The sequence below is a fragment of the Myotis yumanensis genome, unplaced genomic scaffold (assembly GCF_028538775.1).
Source record: "Myotis yumanensis isolate MYYU_CA2020_CCGP unplaced genomic scaffold, mMyoYum1.0.hap1 SCAF_2, whole genome shotgun sequence".
Classification (NCBI taxonomy): domain Eukaryota; kingdom Metazoa; phylum Chordata; class Mammalia; order Chiroptera; family Vespertilionidae; genus Myotis; species Myotis yumanensis.
This window is the reverse complement of record NW_027223753.1, coordinates 2,109,123-2,131,119: the sequence shown is the minus strand read 5'-3', so window position 1 is coordinate 2,131,119 and position 21,997 is coordinate 2,109,123. Positions and strand designations below refer to the sequence as shown.

The 21,997-nt window shown below is 62.0% G+C and overlaps 1 protein-coding gene across 4 annotated transcripts; it reads left to right on the top strand.

The window, feature by feature from the left end:
• Window positions 1-52: 52 nt before the first annotated feature.
• Window positions 53-21,738, top strand: CEP104 (centrosomal protein 104). 4 transcript variants are annotated; one of them, XM_070403945.1, is made up of 22 exons: window positions 53-202; window positions 1,673-1,799; window positions 5,904-6,077; window positions 6,326-6,464; window positions 7,394-7,456; window positions 7,719-7,795; window positions 9,799-9,967; window positions 10,406-10,561; window positions 11,650-11,874; window positions 12,460-12,654; window positions 13,717-13,884; window positions 14,458-14,631; window positions 16,299-16,475; window positions 17,006-17,212; window positions 17,544-17,672; window positions 17,963-17,999; window positions 18,210-18,276; window positions 18,715-18,823; window positions 19,079-19,217; window positions 19,349-19,416; window positions 20,369-20,459; window positions 21,139-21,738. In XM_070403945.1, the coding sequence occupies exons 2-22, from the start codon at window positions 1,687-1,689 to the stop codon at window positions 21,252-21,254; spliced, it is 2,793 nt and encodes a 930-aa protein (XP_070260046.1). In that variant the 5' UTR covers window positions 53-202; window positions 1,673-1,686; the 3' UTR covers window positions 21,255-21,738. The 4 variants fall into 4 exon arrangements, with proteins under 4 accessions (XP_070260046.1, XP_070260047.1, XP_070260045.1 ...); XM_070403946.1 differs by having other exon boundaries at window positions 1,670-1,799; window positions 17,544-17,651; XM_070403944.1 differs by having other exon boundaries at window positions 1,670-1,799.
• The last annotated feature ends 259 nt before the right edge of the window (window positions 21,739-21,997 follow it).

The window sequence follows — 21,997 nt, the reverse complement described above, 5'->3', positions numbered from 1 at the left end:
CGCCAGTGCGGCGCCGCGGACAGGGTCGCGCAGGCGCGGAGGCCGGCCGGGCCGGGCCCGGTCTGGTTGTCATGAGAGCGGCGGCCCCGGCGCTGGTCGCCGCCGCTGCGACTCGGGGCGGCGGAGGCGGCGCTACCTGAGCCCCGCCGAAGGCGCGGAGGTCGTGTGGACGCCGAGGTCCGGCGGCCCTCCGTCCTGACAGGTGGGCGCTCGGTTCCTGGCGGTTCGCGCCGGATGCCGCATCCCGGTGTCCCGACCTGTCTGTGCGGGGCGCCCGGCGATGGTGACTCGCTGCCCCGCGCAGGTTCGGTTCGCGTCCTGGCCCCGACTTAGTTACTTGGGGTCCCCTCGCTTCCGAACCCCTTCGCTGTGCGACATGGAGGTTTCCTGGAGAATGGAAGCGAGCTCACAGACAGCTTCTTGTAGCGAAGCGTCCGGAAGCCGCTAAAATGTGTCCATTTGCTGTGGAGACGCCAGTGCCCCTGGAAGGCGCGCCCAGAGCAGACTCCGGAAAGGGACCCGGCGTCACCTTTCCCCGCGGGACCGGCCTGTGTCGTGGGGGAGCCTGGGAGCCGCCTGCAGGCGGCGCTGGCTGGGGGTGATTGCACGGGGCAGTCGGGGTCCCGGGGCCACTCTGAGCGCTCGGCGGTGCTCCCGGAATCATCGGTGGTTTTATGGAGCCTGTGCTCCCCGGATGAGCCCTCCTAGAGCCCAGCGCGGGTCTCGGCCTCCGGTCCTGACTCGGGAACCCCTCGAGGCCCTCCATCCAGGTGGCTGGGCCAACCTCGTGTCCGCACCCAATGTGCCACCCCAGCCCTGCCCGGCCACACTTTCTGGGGATCAAAGTTGCACCCCTCAGCTCGGGACCCCCAGGTCCGGCCTCGTCTTTAGGAGCAGGACCTGCTGCTTCCTAGCCGGTGTCTCCCTGTTCTCGGCTGAGTGCGATGGTGGATCTCAAATCCATACAGATTTGAAGTCCTCCTCGCACGGTAGACTCGCTCCTTCCCTCTCCGCACTTGGCACTACGGTGGGCAAGGCCTTGAGGGCCTGTCCTTCAAACCTGCATGACAGTGGACACGGGCAGCCGTCCCCCCAACTCCAGAGACAGGGAAACTGAGGCACGGCCAGGCCCAGGCCAGGGTCACCCAGCTTCGAGCCACACAGGCAGGGTCCGTGACCAGCTGTCGGTGGTCAGGTTCCAACACCCTCCGCTGTGGCGCTAAGACTGAAAAACAGGACCTGTGAAACCCCCGGGGAGGATGTGGCCACGATACCACGTTGCCTCCATAAATCCAAAACACAGGACTGGCGCTTAGGGACCAGGCGGGGGAAATGCCTGGGCACGGCAGGGGCAACCTCCCAGGGTGTCTGAGAAGGACTGCGTTTTGGCCACCCCCTTCCAGAGCCCTTCCACCTGTACCCGAGGGCCCCCTTTATAAACCGCCATGTGTTACGTGAGACATTGGGGTGTGGCTAAAGGATGCGACTATTAAAGGTGCTTAAGGAGAAACAGAATTCTGGCCCAGCGGTGGAGACACTGTGAAGACGTTGAGAATTACTTTGTGTGTGAGCGAGGCCTGAACTAGCAGCTCCAACAGATAACTTATCGCTGTTATAAATATGTTACTAAGTTCCCGTATTTTAAAGGAGCATTTCCTGCTCTTCCCAGCAGCCCCAGCGCACAGGATGCCCCACAAGATCGGATTCGTCGTCGTCAGCTCATCTGGGCACGAGGACGGCTTCAGCGCCCGGGAACTAATGATCCACGCTCCGACCGTCCGCGGGTGGAGGTCGCCAAGGTGGGCTGGGCGAGGGGCCGCGGGGGGGGGGGGAGGGGGGCTGGCGGGCAGGCGGGCTCCTTTCTTTCTCACGTGTCAGAACTCAAGAGCCGCGGGCTGTCAGCTGCTGCTGCGCCCCCACCTGCCTGGTGTGGTGCGTCTTGTTCCTGCGGCTTAGGTTTTTAAAGAGAACTTGTTGGGCCTTTTGCCTCGTAACATTACCCACGTCCACTTAAGAAACGTGCAAATATGAGAGAGGAGGAGGAAGACAGAGACCCCCGCCCAGGTGTCGAAGCGCGTGCCCCGCCGTCCGCCCCAGCTCACGCCGGCGTCTGTTCTGAGCTGCGGTTTGGGTTTGCAGGTCTCCTGGGTTCGCATCTGACCGCTCGGAGATCACACCAAGCTTTAGCCAAGGAAGGCTTGGGGGTTTGTCCTGACGTCTGTGTGCCTTTACGCGCGTATTCGCTGCTGGAGTGATGTGATACTGGGTGCTCTGTTTCTGACACGGGGGCGGGGGGTCTTCATTCAGCAGAGGTCTGGGGGTGCTTGTTGAGAGCTGGGTCAGACTCTCAGCATCATCAGTGCCCTGGGGTGGCTGTCCCCCCAGCCCTGTCACCTCCTCAGTGTCCCTGCTCCTTGTCCCCGTCTGAGCAGAAGGTACTGCTTGCTCCTAACTCACACACATGTAACATGTATCACAGTCTAAATTCCGTCACATGCCTGCGACTCACTGTACTGCTGACAAGGTGAATATAGGTCCAACTGTAAATGAAAACATTTTTCCTCTTGGCATTTTTTTGAGGGGACCCAATAAGCCAGTCTCCCGTCCCCGCCTGAGCTCTGGAGGAGCTGAGACATGAACGAGTCGTGCAGGGGGGCTCCTTTATTCCTAGACGAAATGGCTCCTTTATTGTGGGTGAGGCTGATACTGGAGTGCAGGGCTGTGTCTGCAGGCAAGTCAGTGGCGCAGGACTCAGCCGCCCACGGCCAGGCCCGCCTCCCCCTGTCAGCTGCGAGGGGAGCAGGAGGGACGCCTCTGGCTGTGCCTTCCCCAGGCCCCAGTCACCCCAGTGCTGCTCTCCCTGGGCCCCCGTGTCCTGCAGAGGCACCCACCCCCACCCTCCTCTCCCTTCCGCAGAGTCCTTGGTGCTCACGCTCTTGCTCCCCGTTTGTGGGGAGAAGTCACCGCATGGAAGTAGCTAATGCGGCGCTTCTGGGCCCTGACGCGGGCGTACGTTTGTCTCAGGCGTAGCCCAGACTCGTCTTAGTGGTGAGGCTCAGCCTGCAGCACAGCGAGTAGACGTGGACCCGCTGCCGCCACACGGGCTCACACTGGGCTTGCTGGGGGCTCCTGTCTGCAGCACAGACTGGGGTGGGGCTCGGGTCCTACCCGGGCACGGGGAGCCCCTCTGTGACCGGCCACCACCTCAGACCTTGAGTCTGAAAGCTTCAGGGCAGAGGCGGCTCTGAGGCGGCAGGCAGCTCCCACCCGCGCTGAGCCTGGGGCCTGAAGGGATCTAAGCCGTCTGCCACCCCGAGGCGGCTCCCTGTGCAGTGGGCTGGAGGCTCTGTTTGCTTCATCAATGAACTCTGTAACCTGCATTTGAACAGCCGCATCCTAGACTCTGTAAAGGACTTTAACTCTTTGTCAGTTGTCTGCGTTTCCTTTAAGCAGCTGTGGAGGCTTGCGGTGCTGGAGGTTCTCCCGAGGGTTGCTCAGAGCCTGTGCCCCGCACGGTCTCACCGCAGAGAGTGCGCTTCCTCCTGACTCGCACGGGGCGGGAGAGGGTCTGTGTCACAGCTGCTGCTTCCCGTGTTCCTGCCGCCCTCCTTCCCACGGGCACTTCTCTCGACCTCTGCTTTGCAAAAACTCAGTGTCAGGAAATGCCAGGCGATGTGCCCCGAACCAGAGCCCGTCCGATCCGGCCCCTGGGCGCCAAGCACCCCCTTTCTCGTCTCACTCCCCCGCTCGTCCCTTTATGTCCCTCAGAGTTCAACATACAGTCGTCCCCACTCGTCCAGGTCTCAGTTCAACCACAGAATGAAAATATTTCATGGAAAATTCCAGAAGTAAACAGGGCATACGTTTAAAATTGCCTGCTGTTCTGAGACGCGTGATGCAATCCTGAGCTGTCCCAGGGACGTGAATCATCCCTTTGTCCAGCGTCCCGCACTGTGGACACTCCCCGCCCGCCAGTCACGTATCTCGGCGCTCGTGTCCCAGCCGCCCTGGTTTCCCTTGGCAACAGGCCCAGCACTCAGGGGGGCTGCTGGCAGCTCAGGGGTGCCCAAGGGAAGCCGTAAGGTGCTTCCTGTGGGTGAGCGGGGCAAGGTCTGGCCTTCGTGAGTAAGAAAATCCTGTGCTGAGGCTGCAGAGATCCACGGTGAGGGCGACTCTCCCATCCCCCGGGACCTGAGGGGGGAAAAGGGGTCCTTTCCTCTGCGTCTCGCCTTGGCCCGAGAGGGTTCCGGCCACGGAGCAGGATGAGCGCCTGTTAGGGCAGCGGCGTGGGATTTGTGGGTGGAAGACAGAGCGGAAAACGTGTTCCGACCCACAGGGAGGAGTTTCCGGGAAAGCGGAGCCTCTGGGGGGCCCTGGGCAGGAGCCCGAGACAGGACCACCCTCATCACTGCATCACAGCGACCGTCAGAGCCGCTGAGCCAGTAGTGGTGACCGTTCACCTGGCCTGGGCCCGCTGCCTGAGTGGCTGCCTCTCGCTGGGCAGGGGTGGGAGGACCAACACCCGCAGGCTCAGCGCCGGCTGCGGCCGCAAGGGCTTCCCACATTCACACCCTTCACTGTCCTCCTCCGCTGTCCCCAGGGAGCCCGCCTCCAGCTGGCATCAGCCTGGTGTGGTGCCGGGCTTACCCAGCAGGGAGCCAAGCGGAGCCCCTGGAGGGGGGAGGCCTGCTCCCTGTGTCAGAAGCTCAGGATAGGCTGGGCCGCTGGGGGGTGCCGCCGCCGCTGCTGCCACCGAGGTCGTGGTCCCCTGATGCCTCTCAGATGTCTGCTGGGAATGGCCAGTCACCAGCTGGATTAGGGGATGGGGCCCAGGGCGATGTTTAGTTGGGGGCCTTGATCAGAGGAGGTTTTTAAAGCCATGACTGACAGTTCACCCCCATGGTGAGTGCAGAGAGGAGGAGTCTGGGACCCAGCCCAGGGCACAGCCAAGGTCACGGGCGGGGAGGCCAGTGGGCTGAGCGAGGTCTCACTCGGCACCGTGGGGTCAGGGCCCTGCGTGTGGGCACAGGGAGTGGCTCCTGCTCCTGCCTGACGCTGGCTCAGGGGCAGCTCAGAAATGCTGGGAACTGGAGGGGGCAGGGGCCACAGAGGCTTTTCTTAACCTGGGGGTTTCGAGAGTCTTTGAGTCCTGATGGGAATGATGGAGGAGAGGTGGCAGGTCTGGCCCGGGGCCCCGGCTCTGGTGGGTTCGGTGGGATTGCTGGGTTTGTGAAGAGCAGCTGCTGGGAGGAGAGGTGGGGGTGAGGGACAGGCCGGTGTGGCCAGTGGGCAGGGACGCCGAAGGCAGTGACTAGCAGCGTGTCCCCTGCTCCAGACGCCCTGCGTGCTGGCCGTGAGCCCAGTGTCGCCAGCCCAACGCACGTGGTTCCTCCGTCCTGGCCCTGCTGCGTGGCCGTGTCACGTCCCATCCCGTGAGGCGGGGCTGGCGCTGTGGTTCTGGGGCTGAGTGTGCGTCACTTCCCATAAAGACGCAGGTTCAGCATGGGCGATGCAGGCGCCGCCTCCAGGCCGCTGTGCCCGCGCAGGGGGTACACATTGAACAGGAAGGCTGCTGCCACGAGTGGCAGGACCACCCTCTACGCCAGGGCTCCAGACGTGTGTCGCCCGAGGGGAGTCCGGAGGCACCGGCTTGCCTGCCCGCACAGCCTCTTAGAGGCACGTGTTGATCTTGTGATAAACTCAGTTTCACTTGGAGCCGTGTCCCCGCTGCTGTTCCCCGGCTGGCAGGCAGGTCAGATCCAGCCCTCGCTCCGAGCTGCGGTCCCACGGCAAGGAGCCGGGAGGGCAGGAGAGGTGTCCCGTCCCCCGAGTCCCGTCACCAGGACCTGGGAAGAGCGGCGCCGGGCGGGCGTCCTGCAGAACCAAAGCCCATCTGCTCTCAGGTGTTGCCAGTTCCCACAAGAGATCGTGGTGCAGATGGTGGAGCGATGCCGCATCCGGAAGCTGCAGCTGCTGGCCCACCAGTACATGATCCCCAGCAAGGTGGAGTTCTACGTCAGCCACTGCCTGCCCGAGTACCTGCCCCCGTTCCAGGGGGAGCGCTTCCGCAGACTCGGGTGAGCAGGAGGGTGGGAGTGTGAGGGCCACTTTCGGGACCCCTTCCTGAAAGCCCGAGGCTCTCCTGAGCGCCCCTCCTCTGGGTCCCGGGCCTCACACTCGGATGCGGGTCCCGGACCCCCCCCACCCCCGCCCCGGCTCTCTCCCTGGGTTTCCTACGAGGCCGCACTCCCATCCAGTCCTGCATAGGTGGGAGGGGCTGCACTGACCACACTCCCCCAGCTGAGCCTGCGCTGTGCCCTCACAGCTATGTCTCCCTCTGCGACAACGAGAAGACGGGCTGCAGAGCGCGGGAGCTGAAGTCGGTCTATGTGGACACCGAGGGGCAGTTTCTGAAACTCGTTTTTCACCAAAATCACGCCAACAAGTACAATGTCTACAATCAGGTGACACGCCTCCCCGTGCCGACCCCCAGCTCCGGTTAGGTCCTGTGTCCTGTGTCTTTGCAAAGAGGCATTTTCAGTCTTCTGTGCGGTGGCATCTCTATGGGGAATGTTAAGCTCCCCTAGAGGGAGCCGCTGGCCCGGCTGCTATGCAGGCAGGGAGCCCCACTGGTCCCACCGCAGGCAGGGAGCTGGAGGGGGAGCTGAGGGGGAGCTGGAGGGCTCCTCACCTCATCCTTCCTCCACACGCCTCCCCCCACATGTTTTCACCACTGACATCCAGGTGGGTTCCTACTTCAGCTACAGTGATTCTCCAGAAGTGGGTGGGAAGGGGCTCCTCCCCCTCCGGTGAGAATCAGACCGATGAGGCGTGGGAACCTTGGCATTCATTTCTTTGTCTAATTTACCGAGCATGTTGGGGTGACCCACATGAGCCTCGAGCAGAGGGTTCCCTGAGAGGCTGGGTTAAAACTGGGAGGCTTGCCCTGGCCAGAGTGGCTCAGTGGATAGAGCGTTGGCCTGTGGACTGAAGGGTCCCGGGTTTGATTCCGGTCAGGGCACATGCCCAGGTTGTGGGCTCAATCCCAGTGAGGGGCATGCAGGAGGCAGCCGATCCATGATTCTCTCTCATCATGGATGTTTCTATCTGTCTCTCCCTCTCCCTTCCTCTCTGAAATCAATAAAGTCATATTTATTTTTTAAAAAAACTGGGAGGCTTTTAGCTGTTGTTTTCATATCCTCTAAACATTAAAATAGCCGTTTGGTTCAGCCTTAGAATATCAGCTTATGTGACTTACAACGGTGCTGACTGGTACCCCTGCACATTAGCGCAGCATTTCACCAGGGACGCGCTTCCGTGCGCGGCCTCCCATGGCGCTGTGACAAAGACGATGGCTGCCCCCTCCCATCCGTGGTTTCTGTTGCCTCCCCAGGTCGCCCTGGTTGCCATGAACATCATCGGGGACCCCGTGGGCGGCAGCGATGAGAGCACCATTGTGAGTGTGGGAGCTTCATTTCTACAGAAGAGACTATTTCTATCAGGAGGGAAGGGTTTGTCGTCACAAAAGGCGTCGTAAAATCTGTGCAGACGTGACGGATGAATAACTTAGACTTCCTTGACGCGAGAACTGAGGCCGCCCCTCGGGGAGCCTGGCCCTGGCGCTTGCTGGCCCTTTGCTGGCCTCCGGTCGCCCTTCGTTACGGTTCTGTGCTGCTCCTTTCTCCTCCGAGATGCTAACCAGCCTTCTCACCCCCAAGGCCTCGAGGGAGAAGCTGATTGACCACTACCTGGGGCAGCGCACGGAGGACCCCGCCCTGGAAGGAACCTGCTCTGGGTAAGAGCCCCTCCCGCAGGCAGTGAGCCGGGCTCCAGGGCCCGCCCCCCAGGTGAGCATCGCCTCCAGGGGGGCCACCCAGCCTCCGGGTGCCCTGCGACCACCCACACTTCTGCTGGGTGAAGGCCCGGTGTAGGCGTCTCCGGTGTTGCCCTTCAGAGGTGACCGTTTCTCGTTGGCTTGGGGGTTTCTTACTAGAGGTTTCTAGTGCGTTCGGGAAAGGCCTGCCGCCGCCTGGGGGTGTTTCATTGGCTCGGGCACATGCACAGGTGAAACGGTCAGTTACCGAGGCTTCCCGTCCGTCTGCGTTGAGACCGTGTTTTAAGGAAGTGAGAAGTAGATGCCACCTCTGTGTCTATAAGTGCAGTGTTCCCAGGTCCTCTCCCCCTTCTTCACAGTAACAGCTGGACGTGCGCATTTGTTTTGCTGCCTCTTGTTTGGAAGCAGGGCCTTGGTAGGTCAGAGTGGAGGGAGCTCCAGACCCCGCTCCGCACGGCCCTGCTCCCTCTGCTCCGGCCTCCGCACCTCAGGCCTGCCTGCGGTTTACACAGCTGGGCCCTGCAGAGGGGCTGGTCCCAGACAGGGACAGGGAACTGAGGCCACCTGGCCCCTCCTCTAACCACCACACGCCCCCCCTCAGCCCCCCGCAGGAACCGGAGGCACGTGGGTGTGGCAGGAGATTGGCCTTCCAGGGCTGCGGCACAGCCATTGGGACTCGAGCCACTGCTGCGTTTGCACAGATAGAGCGTCTGCGGCCGCTCAGGAGCCTGGGCCTCGCCCAGTGTGGGCGGTGAGCCTCGCTGTCCGCAGAGGCCGCCCTGCCCCACAGGCTGGCCTTTCTGACACCCCTCAGCCTGAGGCGAGCCCGGGCTGTGTGAGCGCTGAGGGCAAACGTGACTGACCACTGCCGTGCGATCCGTGGCTGACCTCCAGGGGGTTTCCGGGAAAGTGGAGAGCGCTCTGGGACAGGACGGCCCTGGAGCCCTGGGCGGATATCATATGACCTCACTTTTTCTTTGTTAGATTTTTATTATGAAATGAGGTCTTTGTTTCATCTCTGGGACTTCAAGGCCGAGTGACTTAGACTTAGCGTGGAACCTGCCTTTTGGTGAAAGTAGTTATGTGGCCTGTGGACACAGTAGAGGGTGGCCCAGTGGATCACCGCTGGGCACACTGACCGTGTTCGGGGCTGCCAGGGCCTAGAATGGGGGGCTTGGTCCTTCAGAAGTTGACGTCTCCTGTGTCCTCTTTGAACTCATTACTATACAATTTTCCAACCGATTTATTTGAGGACAAATACCATTTTAATTAAAACGTGCCTATATGTGAAGTCAAAGCTGACAGTGGCGTTTCCTGTCGCTGGTGTCCTCCGTCACCGTTCTGCTGCGATCCTAGACGGGCATTGTCAATGTCAGCGTCAATGTTGACGTCAGCAGTAGACCTGCCTGCGGGGAAACTGAGAAAGAGTAGAGCGGATGCCTGGTCAGGAGCGGGCTGTGCGGCTGAGATGCGTGTCCCCCGAAGGTTTCTCAAATGCGGGCAGGAGGGCTGATGGCAGCATTGGACCCTGTGAGGGAAAAGCACAGTAGAAGCAACTGCCTGGCCGTCATGTTCACCAGTCACGGTGCTGGGCGCTGGTGTGAAGCAGACACCTGGCTGCCTGGCCTATCAGGTCGGCTCAGTGAAGGGCCTGGTCAGCATTGGTCTGGGGTTGGGTTCTGCCCCACTCGCTGTCCACGTGCCTAGAGAGCCTGGCACGGCCAGCACGAGGGGGTGGGGCGCGGGGACGAGGACGCCGAGCGCGTGTACTTGGACACGGGCAGGAGTGTGAGCTGCGCAGCCACCCCACTGCGGCTGTGCTCCCGAAGCCGCACTGACTCCTCGGGCAGCGCCTCCAGGAACTAGGCTGTGACGCTCTCCCGGCTGCCTCCGCGCTGAGCCGGCCCCTCCGTGCGCCTCCCACAGGGGAACCTGGTGCTGAAGTGTCCATTTCTCTCCTTCAGGAAGTCTGACCACATCTCCCCACTGGACGACTTAGCTTTCGATATGTACCAGGACCCGGAAGTCGCGCAGATTATCCGAAAGTTAGACGAGAGGAAGCGTGAAGCCGTGCAGCAGGAGCGCTACGACTACGCCAAGAAGCTGAAGCAGGCGATCGCGGACTTGCAGAAGGTACTGCTCCAGAGGGACGTCCCCTGTGCGGCCACGGCGCTCGCACTAAATATGCCCGTCCAGCTGTGGGCGGTGCCTGGCCTGCAGGAGTGGGTGTGGGCTCAACGATCCGGGCAAAATAGAAGCGCAACCGACGAGCGCCTGGACAAACCTGTCATGAGCCCCTGGGTCCCTCTCCAGACGTCACCCCAGACGCCGGGTAGGGACACATCGCAGACGTGTTAGACATCCCAAAACTCTCGGGGTTTCTCAGGCGTTGCTGCGGCCACAGGCAGCACTCGCTTTGCAGGACGTGGCCGTACGGCCGTGCCTCCGGCTGCTCCAGGGACCCCTGGTCCCCACAGGACACGTAGGTGGTCAGCGCCTCCATCGAGTGGGCATGACTAACCGCCGTCGGCCTGGCGGGCGGAGCCCGGAGACAGCGGGTGTTGTGTGCAGGTCGGGGAGCGGCTGGGGCGCTACGAGGTGGAGAAGCGCTGCGCCGTGGAGAAGGAGGACTACGACCTGGCCAAGCACAAGAAGCGGCAGATGGAGCAGTACCGCGCCCAGGTGTACGCGCAGCTGGAGCTGCACAGCCTGGTGGACATGGAGCTGGTAGGTGCGGCTGGGCCCAGGGCAGTGATGGCGAACCTATGACACGCCTGTCAGAGGTGACACGTGAACTCATTTTTTTGGTTGGTTTTTCTTTGTTAAATGGCATTTAAATATATAAAATAAATGTCAAAAATATAAATCTTTGTTTTACTATGGTTGCAAATATCAAAAAATTTCTATATGTGACACGGCACCAGAGTTAAGTTAGGGTTTTCAAAATGCTGACACGCCGAGCTCAAAAGGTTTGCCATCACTGACTTAGGGCGAGGGCTGGGTGCCCCTGAGGGTCTGCCGTGCTGTCTGCATCGCCAGCGTCTGTTCTGTGAAACCTGGCAGACCGGCCGCGCTCAGGAACATCAGCACCTGTGTGCCCACCACTGTGGCTTCCGCCTCCCCCTCCCGGCTCTGGCAGGCCTCACAGTAGAGCAGGAAGGGGCGGAGCTGGGGGGGCACTTGCTCCCCAGTGTTCCTCGTTGGTGAGAAGGAGTTGCCTGCTCCCGGGAGCTGTGGGAAAGAAACCCCAGGGGCCTCGGCTGCTGAGAACACCTCCATGGAGGCGCTGCCCCATCCTCAGACCCACTCGGGCAGGAGTGCGCCCGCCGCAGATGAGGAGACGAGGCTGAGTGCAGACGGGAGACCCCGCCTGGGTCCAGACCCCGCTGTGCCGCTCTAGTTGTGTGATCAGACTAACCCCTGCTCCACCTGTGCCTCGGTTTCCCCGTCACATTTGCCAGGGGGCAGTGGTGGGCACTGAATGAGCTAATCTGTCTGAAGCACTGACCACCCGCCCAGTGCCTCGCACTTGTTAGGACGACGTGGGGTAGTGAGCAGTGCCCGGCTGGCGGCGGTCCTCAGGGCCACCAGGAGCCCATGTGCCTCTCCGCTGGCACAGCCACGAGGTGTGCCTCCACGCTAGTGATTCACCCACGTGCTCGTGATGACATGGATCGGCCGTGTGTCTCCTGTGTGGCCCACACAGTGACCTGCGGGCAGTGCGGGCGGCGATGGCTCTGCCTCCTGAGGCGGGTGCTCCGGGGAAGGTGCGGGCCTGGGTGGTGGCCTGGGGATCACGCGTCCCTTCTCCCCAGGTGCCAAGGCCGATGGATTTACCGCTCCAGCCCCTCGTTCACTCCAGCAGTTCCTGCCACCTGCCGCCAGCACTGCCACCACCGCAGGACGACAGTGTGACAGAAAACCAGCGTGCAGAGCCCGTCCCTCTGGAGCAGCCCTCGTCCCACTCCCTGGACGTTTCTCTTCAGCGCTCTCCCTCGGACCAGCCGCTGTCCCCCTCGCACCCTTCCCACAAGGCCCACGTAGGTACCTCAGTCTCGTGGGGTGAGGTTCATTCAGCAGACGGGCCAGGCACCGGCATGGGGGGCGCTGTCCCGGGGCAGGGCCTCACTCACCTGGAAGTCAGCGTCACGTGGACTTGTCTGCATGTCTGTCTCCTGGGAGATGTCAGCGGGGGGGCGGGCCTCCTGCCCACTGCTCCACGGGGGCAGCAGCCCAGGGCCCGGGCCGGCTCAAGAGAGCCCACGCCTACAAGGAGGCGGGTGGAGACGTGGAGGCCACCTGACAGCAAGCCCATGAGCTCGGGCAGGACACTTCCAAGCCGTGACTAGGGAAACTGGTCTGCTTGCCCGGTTAGCTGACCCGCTGGAGGTAAAGGGTAGGAGGCAGCATCGGCATCGCTTATTAGGCTGCGATGGGGTCGGGGAGTAGGAACCGTGAGTGCATTTGGTCAGTTGCACCTGCTGTCGGATAACCTGTTCTGATGACACTGGGATTTAGCACGTACCCTCGTCCAGAATGGGAAGGCCATGGCACTGAGCCTGCCGTGTAGACGGGTGGCGGGCGGGGTCCACACGGGAGCTCTGCAGCCCCTTCCTCCCCTGCAGCCCGAGGCCCTGCCCTATGACGAGCGCCCTCTGCCCGCCGTCCACAAGCAGCCCGGGGCGGCCGTGGAGCCGGAGAAGAGGGACCTGGACGCCAGCGAGGCTCCCCGAGCGGGTGCTGCGGGCGAGCCTGAGCCCCTAACAGAGAAGGCCCTGAGGGAAGCCAGCTCTGCCATCGAAGTGCTGGGGGAAGCCCTGGTAAGAGGATGCCACAGTGTGTGCGTGTGTGCGCACCCCTGTGCATGTGTGTGTCCACCACTGTGTGTGTGTGTGCACCACTGTGTGTGCGCGTGCACGCATGCACCCCTGTGTGTGTGTGTGTGTGTGTGTGTTTGTATGTGCGCGCTCACGTGGCAACCCCGTGAGTGAATGAGTGACATCCACAGTGTCCTGTCCTCTCGGCCCTGCTCAGCTCCGCCGCCTGCTGCCTGTGGCTTGTTATGGCCTCAGTCCATGCAGACTTGGTCTCCCTCCTTCCTGCTGCCTTCCCTTCCCCAGCATGACCATCTTTCTCCAAGAACCCAACCTTCTCGTGCAGCGTCCGCCGGAGGGCGGCTTCGCTTTGTTGTTGCCTCCAGCGATGTTTCAGGCTCATTTGCTGGGGGAGCCTCTTGCTGGTCTTTGGTCCAGGGTCTCCGTAGAGCCTCCTCCAACACCATGTTTCAGAGGAGCCATTGTTTTCCCAGCAGCCCCCTCGCTGTCCAGCTCCCGCACCCGCACCGAGTACCTGGGGTCCGAGTCCTTGGGGTCCAAGGCAGTGGACGGGCTCAGCTCCTCTCTGATGGCACGTCTGTGCCCTCAGGGATCTGCCCAAATTCATCCCCTGTGGGAGGGGCGAGTCTTGTGCTGATTACTCAGCGTACAAAACAGGGAAACGGAAGCGAGGGTTTAAGCGAGGGTTTCAGATCTCCCGAGTGAGGACTCACTCAGCACTGTGTCCTGGAGCTCAGAGCTGGCCGGGAAACCAGCTCCCTTGTGCCACCAGCCAATCCCGGGAGCGACAGCAGCGGGACAGGCAGCGCGTGTCCTCGCACAGGGAGCCCAGCGCTCACGTACCCAGTTCCCAGCCGCAGCACTCGCCATGGTTCACCAGTCAGGTTTCCTACAGAAAAGCGGTTCTCTGAACGCACAGTGCGTGCTCGCTCTGTAGGGCCTGGTTGTAGGAAAGGTGTTGTTCTCATTTGAAACGAAGGCTCGGGTGGCACGGTGCTGGGGGTGGTGTCCCCGACACCCAGGGAGTGAGCAGGGCTCCCGCCGCAGGTGGCTCAGGCCTATTCCAAGACGTGGTCGTTCCGGGAAGACGCGCTGCTCACCCTGCACCAGCAGCTGGTGGACACGCCAGTCGGAACCCCGAAGGAGGACCTGAAGGGCTTGCTGCGCGCGGCCGTCTTTCTCATCCGGAGGTCCATCCGTGACATCGTGACCCCGGTGAGTGTCCCGGCCCTCAGGGCCAGTGTCTGCCACGATGCCGGCCGCGCCCAGGAGGGAGAGCAGACAGGAAGTCCCCGTCATGGCCAGCTCCCTCCGCAGGGCCAGCACCGAGACGCTAGGAGTGTCCGTGCGCCAGGCACCTGTCCCTCGGTCCGGTCATTCACGCTGGTCTGATCAGCCTCCCTTGTGCCCCTCAGAGCCGGTCACAGAGGCCTGGGCTCCCGGACTTACGGGCTTCCGGGCCCAGTTCACCATTTAGGAACCTGGGGCTGGGAGTTGCTGTTGAGCTAACTGTGCGAGGCCTCCTGATGAGCGCCCTGGTGCGCCGACGTCTGCGGGAGCTTCCCCAACTCAGCGGGGCTCTGTGACCCGGGCACGGGGGCACCAGGAAGTGAGAGCGAGGGTGTCCGCCCGCGACGACCTATTTAGACAGTCGTTCTCAGGTGCCTGTCCCAGCCCTGTAGACGGCGTGGCATGGCATGGGTTCCTGTTTATCCCTGAGAGGAAGGCTCCTGTTCCCTCCCAGCGAATTCAATCAGAACAGCTCGCCCGTCTCCACCCCTTCCCCAGGTCTTCCAGGCTTCGCTGAAGGTGCTGAAGATGCTCCTCACCCAGTACATCCCCAGGCACAAGCTGAGCAAGCTCGAGACGACGCACTGTGTGGAGAGGACCGTCCCCGTGCTGCTCGCCAGGACCGGGGACTCCTCTGCTCGCCTGCGGGTCATGGCTTCCAGCTTCATCCAGGTACGCCGTGCGCAGGCGCGCTGCGGGGGCACAGCCCTGCGGGGCCGGACGCGGTTCAGACGTGGCGGGTCCCCTCTGCTCGGAGCAGCTGCCTCATCCTTAGGGCCCCTCCTGGACTTCCCTGGGCTCTGAAAGGGCGGTTTTGTCTTTGACGTGAACGTTGATGGAAAGGGACACTGCTTTCTAGTGTTTCTCTAAGTCAGCACACGCTGTTGACTTTTAAAATAAAAATATGGCCTTAACTGGTTTGGCTCAGTGGATAGAGCGTCAACCTGCGGATTCAAGGGTCCCAGGTTCGATTCCGGTCAGGGGCATGTACCTTGGTTGCAGGCACCATCCCTAGTAGGGGGTGTGCAGGAGGCAGCTGATTGATGTTTCTCTCTCATTGATGTTTCTAACTCTCTATCCCTCTCCCTTCCTCTCTGTGAAAAATCAATGAAATATTTTTTAAAAATTAAAAAACAAAAATATGTGACAAACTAAATCAGAATAGAAAACACGGGAAAAACGATAGCAAGTGTGTCACTATCTTGATATAAACATTTCCCTCTGGACGAGCGTGCGGCCTCCAGGCCCGGCGAGGGGAGCGCTGAGCTGGTGGGAGCTGTGACGGTTTGGGAGCGCGGCCGCCCTGGGAGGCGCAGCTGCGTCTTTAACTCAGCGGCGCCTCAGTTCGCCTGGGTTCTGGAGCGAAGGCCTGTGAGTGTATCCACACGTGTGAGCTGCACGCCTTTCTCGGGACGGGATCCAAAGCTTCCAGATCTCTCCCCGGGATCACTCTCCCCTCTGAGGAGTCAGCTTCCTGACTCAGTAAACTTACACTTTCAGTAAATGAGGAAGCAGTCCTGCCGCGCAGGTGAGAGCAGTCACCCCCGGTCATGTAGCCCAGTCGTGCGGTGCCTCCTGTGGACACAGCGGAGCTGGGGAGGGGCCCCTGGGGAGACGTGTTGAGGGCGGACACGTCCACTTCGGAAGGTTGAGCCCTTTGACTCTGACACCTCTGCTGAGGCCGCTGGGGCCCGGGCACGGGGCTAGCTTGTCCCTGAGTCTCTGGCGGGCTCAGCGTGAGGGAGCTGTGTGGAGAGAGGGTGTTTGGGGCTGGGCCCTGCAGGCGACTAAACGCAGACTGCTCTCCGTGTGGCCTCTTACAAGCTCAGTGTTTCCCCTCTTCTCTGATCTGGGTAACTCAGTGACAGGCGTGTCTCCTTCTGTAATCTTGGTAAATGTGTGGCGGAGCTTGCATTTCCCATCTTAGCCATCAACAGCCCCTTGGCTACAGGCCGTTGCTGCACGCAGATCGGCCTTTAATAAATGCTGAAATGACCCACAAAGCAAAGCTGATTGCTTTCAGGATTCGAGAGACTAGAAACCCTTTTCCTTCCTTGGGAAGTTCTGAGGGAGAAGCCCTGGGTCTTGGGTCCGTTTTCTCTGATGCTCTCACTAAGCTCCAGGCGACCGTGGCTTCATTTCTTCCCCGTTGGGTTTTGCTCTAGTTTCTGGGTTAGTGTGTCTTACACAGAAGGGTGATTAGGGACCGGTGATCTCACACCATGTGTCACTGCCCGCGTTCCTGCCTGGTTCCTGTGAGGGTCCTATCAGATGGGACTAAGTTGCCGCCAGCAGTTCCAGGACCGGTGGATGGATGGGTAACTGTGTGGCTCTTCCAGGAGATGGCCCTGTGTAAGGAAGTGAAGTCTCTCCAGATGGTCCCGTCCTACCTGGTGCAGCCCCTGAAGGCCAACGCGTCGGCCCACCTGGCCCTGAGCCAGGTGGCCCTGCTGGCCCGGCTGCTGAGAGACCTGGGCACCGACAGCACGGGCTTCACTGTGGAGAACGTGATGAAGGTAAGCGTGGGAGCGTCCGTCGGAGAGGGATCCGTGCCTGGCGACATGTCTGGGACAGATTGCCGTAACGCAGCTAAATGGGTTGTGACAAATGACAGGCACAAGTGTTCAAAGCATGGCTTCAGAATGACACACTCGGGGATGTGCACTGCGAGGTGAAGGCACAGGCAGGCCCTCCCAGAGAGCCTGCCTCCGGGGAGGCCGCGGAGCCTGTCGCCAGGAAGGCCAGCGCTTTATTGCTAAGAGCAGAACCTGTAACCCTGGCTAACCCAGGTGGCGAGGCCTGGAGCTGATCCTACCTCCTCTCCTCTGCCTAACGGTGTGTGATGCGCGATGTCACACGTGGGGAAGGATGCACCGAAAAGCGATTATGGACACAGGGCGTGGATGAGAGCAAAACCAGCTCTGCATCCCTCCCGAGGCCACGTGCCTGTGAGGCCGTCGCAGAGGGCACTGTCCTCACCGCGGGGCCCTGAGGGCCCTTCGTTCCCTCTGCTCTCGGGGTGACGCCGGCCCTGCCTCTCGTTCAGTTCGCAGTGTGCGCCCTGCAGCACCGGGTGTTGCAGGTGCGGGAGATGGCGGTCTGCGTGATCCTGGACCTGTACCGGCAGCACCGCTCCGTCGTGCTCGAGTACCTGCCCCCCGACGACAGCATCTCGCGCAAGAACATCCTCTTCAAAACCATTTTCGAGGGGTTTGCTGAAATCGATGGCAGACCCACGGATGCTGAGATCAGGGTACGGGGACTTGGGAGTTCGGTCTGGTCCTGCTGAGGAGGAGGCCAGGCAGGGCAGTAAGCCGAGGGGATGCAGGAGCCCCGCCCGAGGCCTCGTGCCTCCCTTGTGCCTGCCAGGCCTTTCCCCACCCGGAGAGACGATGGCGTGAGGACATGCGTCTGGGCCACCAGGAAAAGCTCGTACGTCACCTGGGAGCTGACCTTTATCGCTCCCCATGTGATCAGTCGTAGCGACTGTTACAGCGCGAGAAACAGCCGACACGTGTGACTTGTCTCCCAATTCAAAGACGACTCTAAAAAGCTGTTTTAACGGGAAAATCATTTCATACCAGGCACAGAAAAGAGCAGCCACAGAAGAAGCAGAGAAACAGAAGAAAGAAGAAATTAAAGCTCTACAGGGGCAGCTGGCAGCCCTGAAGGAAATGCAGGCCGGGGCCCAGGTGGGTGGGTGCTGGCGACGGGTGAGCGATTGGGGGGCGGGGGGGAGGTGGCCTTGACAAAGGTGGGTTTCCCTGGAGTCCTGGGCAGGCCCTGGAGGGAGGCCCGGGGAGGAGGCCGCAGAGCTTGAGTCATGGAGCCTTTCTCCCAGAGCAGCGCCCTGTGCGCCGGACGGACATGGCTGCCAGGGGGTGGTGCAGGCGGGTCAGCGTGTTGGCAGGAACGAGAGCAAAACTTAGGAACAGTTTCAGGATCGAGACGCATCTGCATAGACTCGCTCTGAGCACTGGCCTGACCTCTGCTTCTGTTTTAGGAAAAAGGAAGCGAGGCTGCCAAGGCGAAGAGTCCAGGTAGGTGAGTGCGCGGCCTGAAGCCGTGGGGAACCTCTGCTCACCGCAGGCGGCGCTCACACACGGGCGGGTTGTGAAGATCCTCTATTAACTGGTGTTTTTAAATACATTTCACATCAAACGTCACTAACTTTAAAAAACTGGCTGCTAAAACTTTGAAAATAGTTTCCACAAAAAGTGAGTTAAATTTCTTCCTCTTTAAATTCTCAGACCCTGACGGACGGAGCGCGGCCCCTCGCAGTCCCCCCGAAGCCTCCGAGAATCCGGGCCTGGACAAGTGCGTACAGCTGCCCTCGCCCCGTGGGGAGTGACAGGGGACTCACCGTGTACACGCTGCCTCGGGTTCTGTAGACCAGCCGCTCCTCTCAGTCCCTTAAAGCTGGGACCTGTCCCCCACCGTCAGCCTGGACTCTGAGCCAGGCAGGCGGCTGCCCCTGCACCCAGCAGACGGCCCGTTGGTCCAAGTGCTGGTCCCAGCTCACAGTGTCAGAGCCGCAGAGGCTCCCGCGGTGCAGCGGGTCTGCAGAGCCAAGCACGTCTCTGCCTCTGCTGTGACTCAGGATCCTTCCCGCTGGAAGGGGTCCTGGGGAAGCTGACACCCCAACTCCGTGGAGCCCCTTCAGGGCAGTTTAACAGAGAAGCCCCCAGTGCAGACAGCCCCCGAGGCCGACAGCCAGCGAGACCGACCGAGCCTCACGCCCGCCTCCCGTTGCAGCCTGTGCATCTTCTGCGGGGAGCGGAGCGCGGCCTTCACGGAGGAGGGCCTGGACCTGCACTACTGGAAGCACTGCCTCATGCTGACCCGCTGCGGCTACTGCAGACAGGTCAGGCGCGCGGCCGCGCTCCCTCCGCCCTGAGCGGCCACCTGGGTGCCAAGGCGCGTGGCAGTGCCCTTAAGACTGGGACTGAGCAGGACGTGGGTCTTTAGCCGAGGAGCTAAGTGACGAGCTCGGCGGGGTGGGTCCCAGAGGTAACAGTACGTGCCGACCTTCACCTCGGCGCTGGGCACTCTGAGGACCGTGCATGGGCGTGAGTGCGGGGGGTGCCGGCGGCCGGGCAGGACCTGCATGTCGCTGCAGGTGGTGGAGATCGCCAGCCTGACGGACCACCTGCTGACGGAGTGCGACAAGAGGGACGGGTTCGGGAGGTGCTGCCGCTGCAGCGAGGCTGTCCCCAAGGAGGAGCTGCCCAGGCACGTCGCGTCCAAGGACTGCCACCGTGAGTGCCCTCGGGGCCCGGGCCCCAGCCGCCAGGGAGGCCCAGCAACAGGTCCACGGGCACCCCCTGGTTCCCTGCCTCACCCGCCACCCACAGGGCAACTGAGTCTTGTCTCACTGACACCGTTTCAGCTGCCAAACCAGAGAAGCTGGCCAACCGGTGCCCTCTGTGCCACGAGAACTTCGCCCCTGGAGAGGAGGTGAGGCTCGCCGGGGCCAGCGCAGGGGGGCTGAGCAGTTTAGTGCCGTCCGTGTCCCTCCACCGTGAGGAGGCTCAGCCCGGGCACAGGCGCGCCGAGGGAGCCCGTTCCCGTCTGCCCTACATGCGGGCCCTCCCGGGAGGCGTGGCCACCCTCGCTCACATTCTGGTCCCTTTGATTCATGAAAGTGAGCCAGCTGGTCGGGTTTGGAGCGTCTACTTCCTGTCCGACGCCAGGCGCTCCTCCCTCCCCCGCGTGAGCCTCGCTGCACAGGTGGAGTGGGTCGGGCCTTCCCTCCTCGCCCCCGAGCCCTGCAGACATGGCTGCAGCCTCCGTGCTCCTAGACTCTCGTCCCACGGCTGTGAGCTGACGGCCTCTCACGGCACACGCTCCGAGGCCATGGCTTTCTCCACGCCCGTCCGTGCTGCACCCGTGACCTCGCTGCATGGCTTCCAAACCCTTAGCACCTCGAAGTCTCTGTGGCTCAGGAGCCGGCACGGGACCCGCCGGCCCTCTCTTGGGGCCCCACAGGTGGTGGCGGGGCATTGGGGGCCGTGTTCCCACCCGAGGGCTCCACAGGGAAGATCCTCTTCGAGCTCCCTCCAGGGCGGGCAGGGCTGCTTGCTTGGTCATCAGAGGACGGATCCCCTTTCCTGCCGGCTGTCAGCCAGGGGCTGCGCTGCGCTCATGCTCTCAGCTCCCGGTCCCCTGGCCCCACCGTGCCCTCCCTGAACTGTTACCCTTCCGCACACCCTTCCAGGTCTCACTGTGCGCTGCCTGGGGAGGGCTGTGGGAGGTGGGCTGCGTCTTATGATCGGCTGAGCCCTGAGGGGCCGGCCACAGACACCAACTCCGCGCACCGCCTCTGGCTGTGTCTTTAATGACAGGCACCTGGGCTGGGACAGCAGCGGAGGCCCCGCCTCCTGGTGACACCCGCAGCCTCTCGTTTCAGGCGTGGAAAGTCCACCTGATGGGCCCCGTGGGCTGCACGATGAACCTGCGCAGGACGTGCCTGCTGCTGAAGGCTCCAGCCCCACTGCAGGGTGAGGATGGGCCGGGTCGCATCCTCCACGGCCACTCAGCCCGACGGCTTCCCGCAGGCGCCAGTTCCTTAAGCAGTGGCTTGGTCAGACCTGCAATGCTTTTCATTAGAAAACTGTTCTGGCCGGGAGGCCCGGGTGCACCCCTACGTCAGGGTGAGAGAGGCGAGGCCCTGAGCGAGAGGATGGGCGTAAGCAGCATGTGTGCATCTGTGCCAGGCGCTGTGCTGGGCTGCACACCCTGGTCCCATACCGTCCTGTAAACCAGGACGCGGGGGGCGGGGCGGGAGGGGGCCAAGGTCACTCCAGGGAGGAAACCCCAGTCACATGGCTCCTCATTATGTTTCTGGAGCTGAACTGTTGAAGCCAAAAGCAGGCAAATGGCTCGGTCTCTCCTCTGACCCTCGGGCGCCGTTTCCTCTGAGCTCAGGGTCCTTCCTCTCCTGCCATCCCAGTGCGTCTGCAGCGGCCACCTGAGGTCACCACCAGGTGACCGCTGTCCTCTGCTGACCTCACACGGTCAGGCCAGCTCCTGTGACAAGTGCCCGGGGTCCCAGTCCTCCTGCTGTCCTCCCCGTGTCTGCTGACGCCGCCTCCATAGCGTCAGGTGCTGTGCGCTCCCCTCATGCGGCACTTTCCTCCTGACATGGTGCCTGTGCTTTATGTTCCGTGTCCATCGCAGGCAAAGGCCCAGACACAGCCAAGCCAGGGACCTCGGGGCTGAAGGCTGGAAGCAAGATCCCCACCCCCAAGGGGGGCCTGAGCAGGTGCTCTGGCAGGACCTACAGGAAGCGATGACCCGACGGGCCCAGGCCCCTTGGTGCCAGCGGACCGAGCCAGTTCCCGGTCGTGCACACGTCTCCTAACAGCCATCTGCAGCCGGCGGCCATGCTCCGCCCACTGTCCTCACGTGTGTGTGGGGTTGGCCGAGGCGGTGGCCCCAACAGCCGGCGCTCCCTCCCGTGTCCAGCTGGCAGGTCTGACTTTCTCGGGCCGGGAGCCATACACGTAGCCGTGCTATTGGAAGAGACCCCAAAACCGGTGCCGAGGAAGCACCTGGAAGCAGGTGCCGGGTCGGGTCAGCAGGCACAGCACCCTCTTCCTTCACAGTAACCTCGCTTGTGGTCTGTCTCGGCCACAGAGCTGTGGTCACTGCGGGTCACAGGACAGGAGAGCGGGGTGGCTCGAGCTCCCCCGGGCCTTCTCCCGTGCCTTCTCCGTAGGCAGCGGCTGCAGAGCCTGTGTTTTCCTCTGTGACAGAATAAAGGTTAATTAAAGGCAATGGCGGTCACCGAGAACTGGTCCCTCCAGCACTCACATCTGGGCTGGCCTGTCCCCGTCCCCATCCCTCTCAAAGCCAGGCTGGAATTGGAGTTGAAGGCACTTTTCTCAAACACTCCAGATACCTAAACCCAAAACATCACTCACAGTGACGCAACCAAGCCTCCAAACCCAGTCTCCTCCCAGCTCCTGCCCAACCCCTCCCCCACCAGTGGTTCCACCGGCCTCATCTGCAGGGCGCCCCGGGGAAGCCAGTGTCT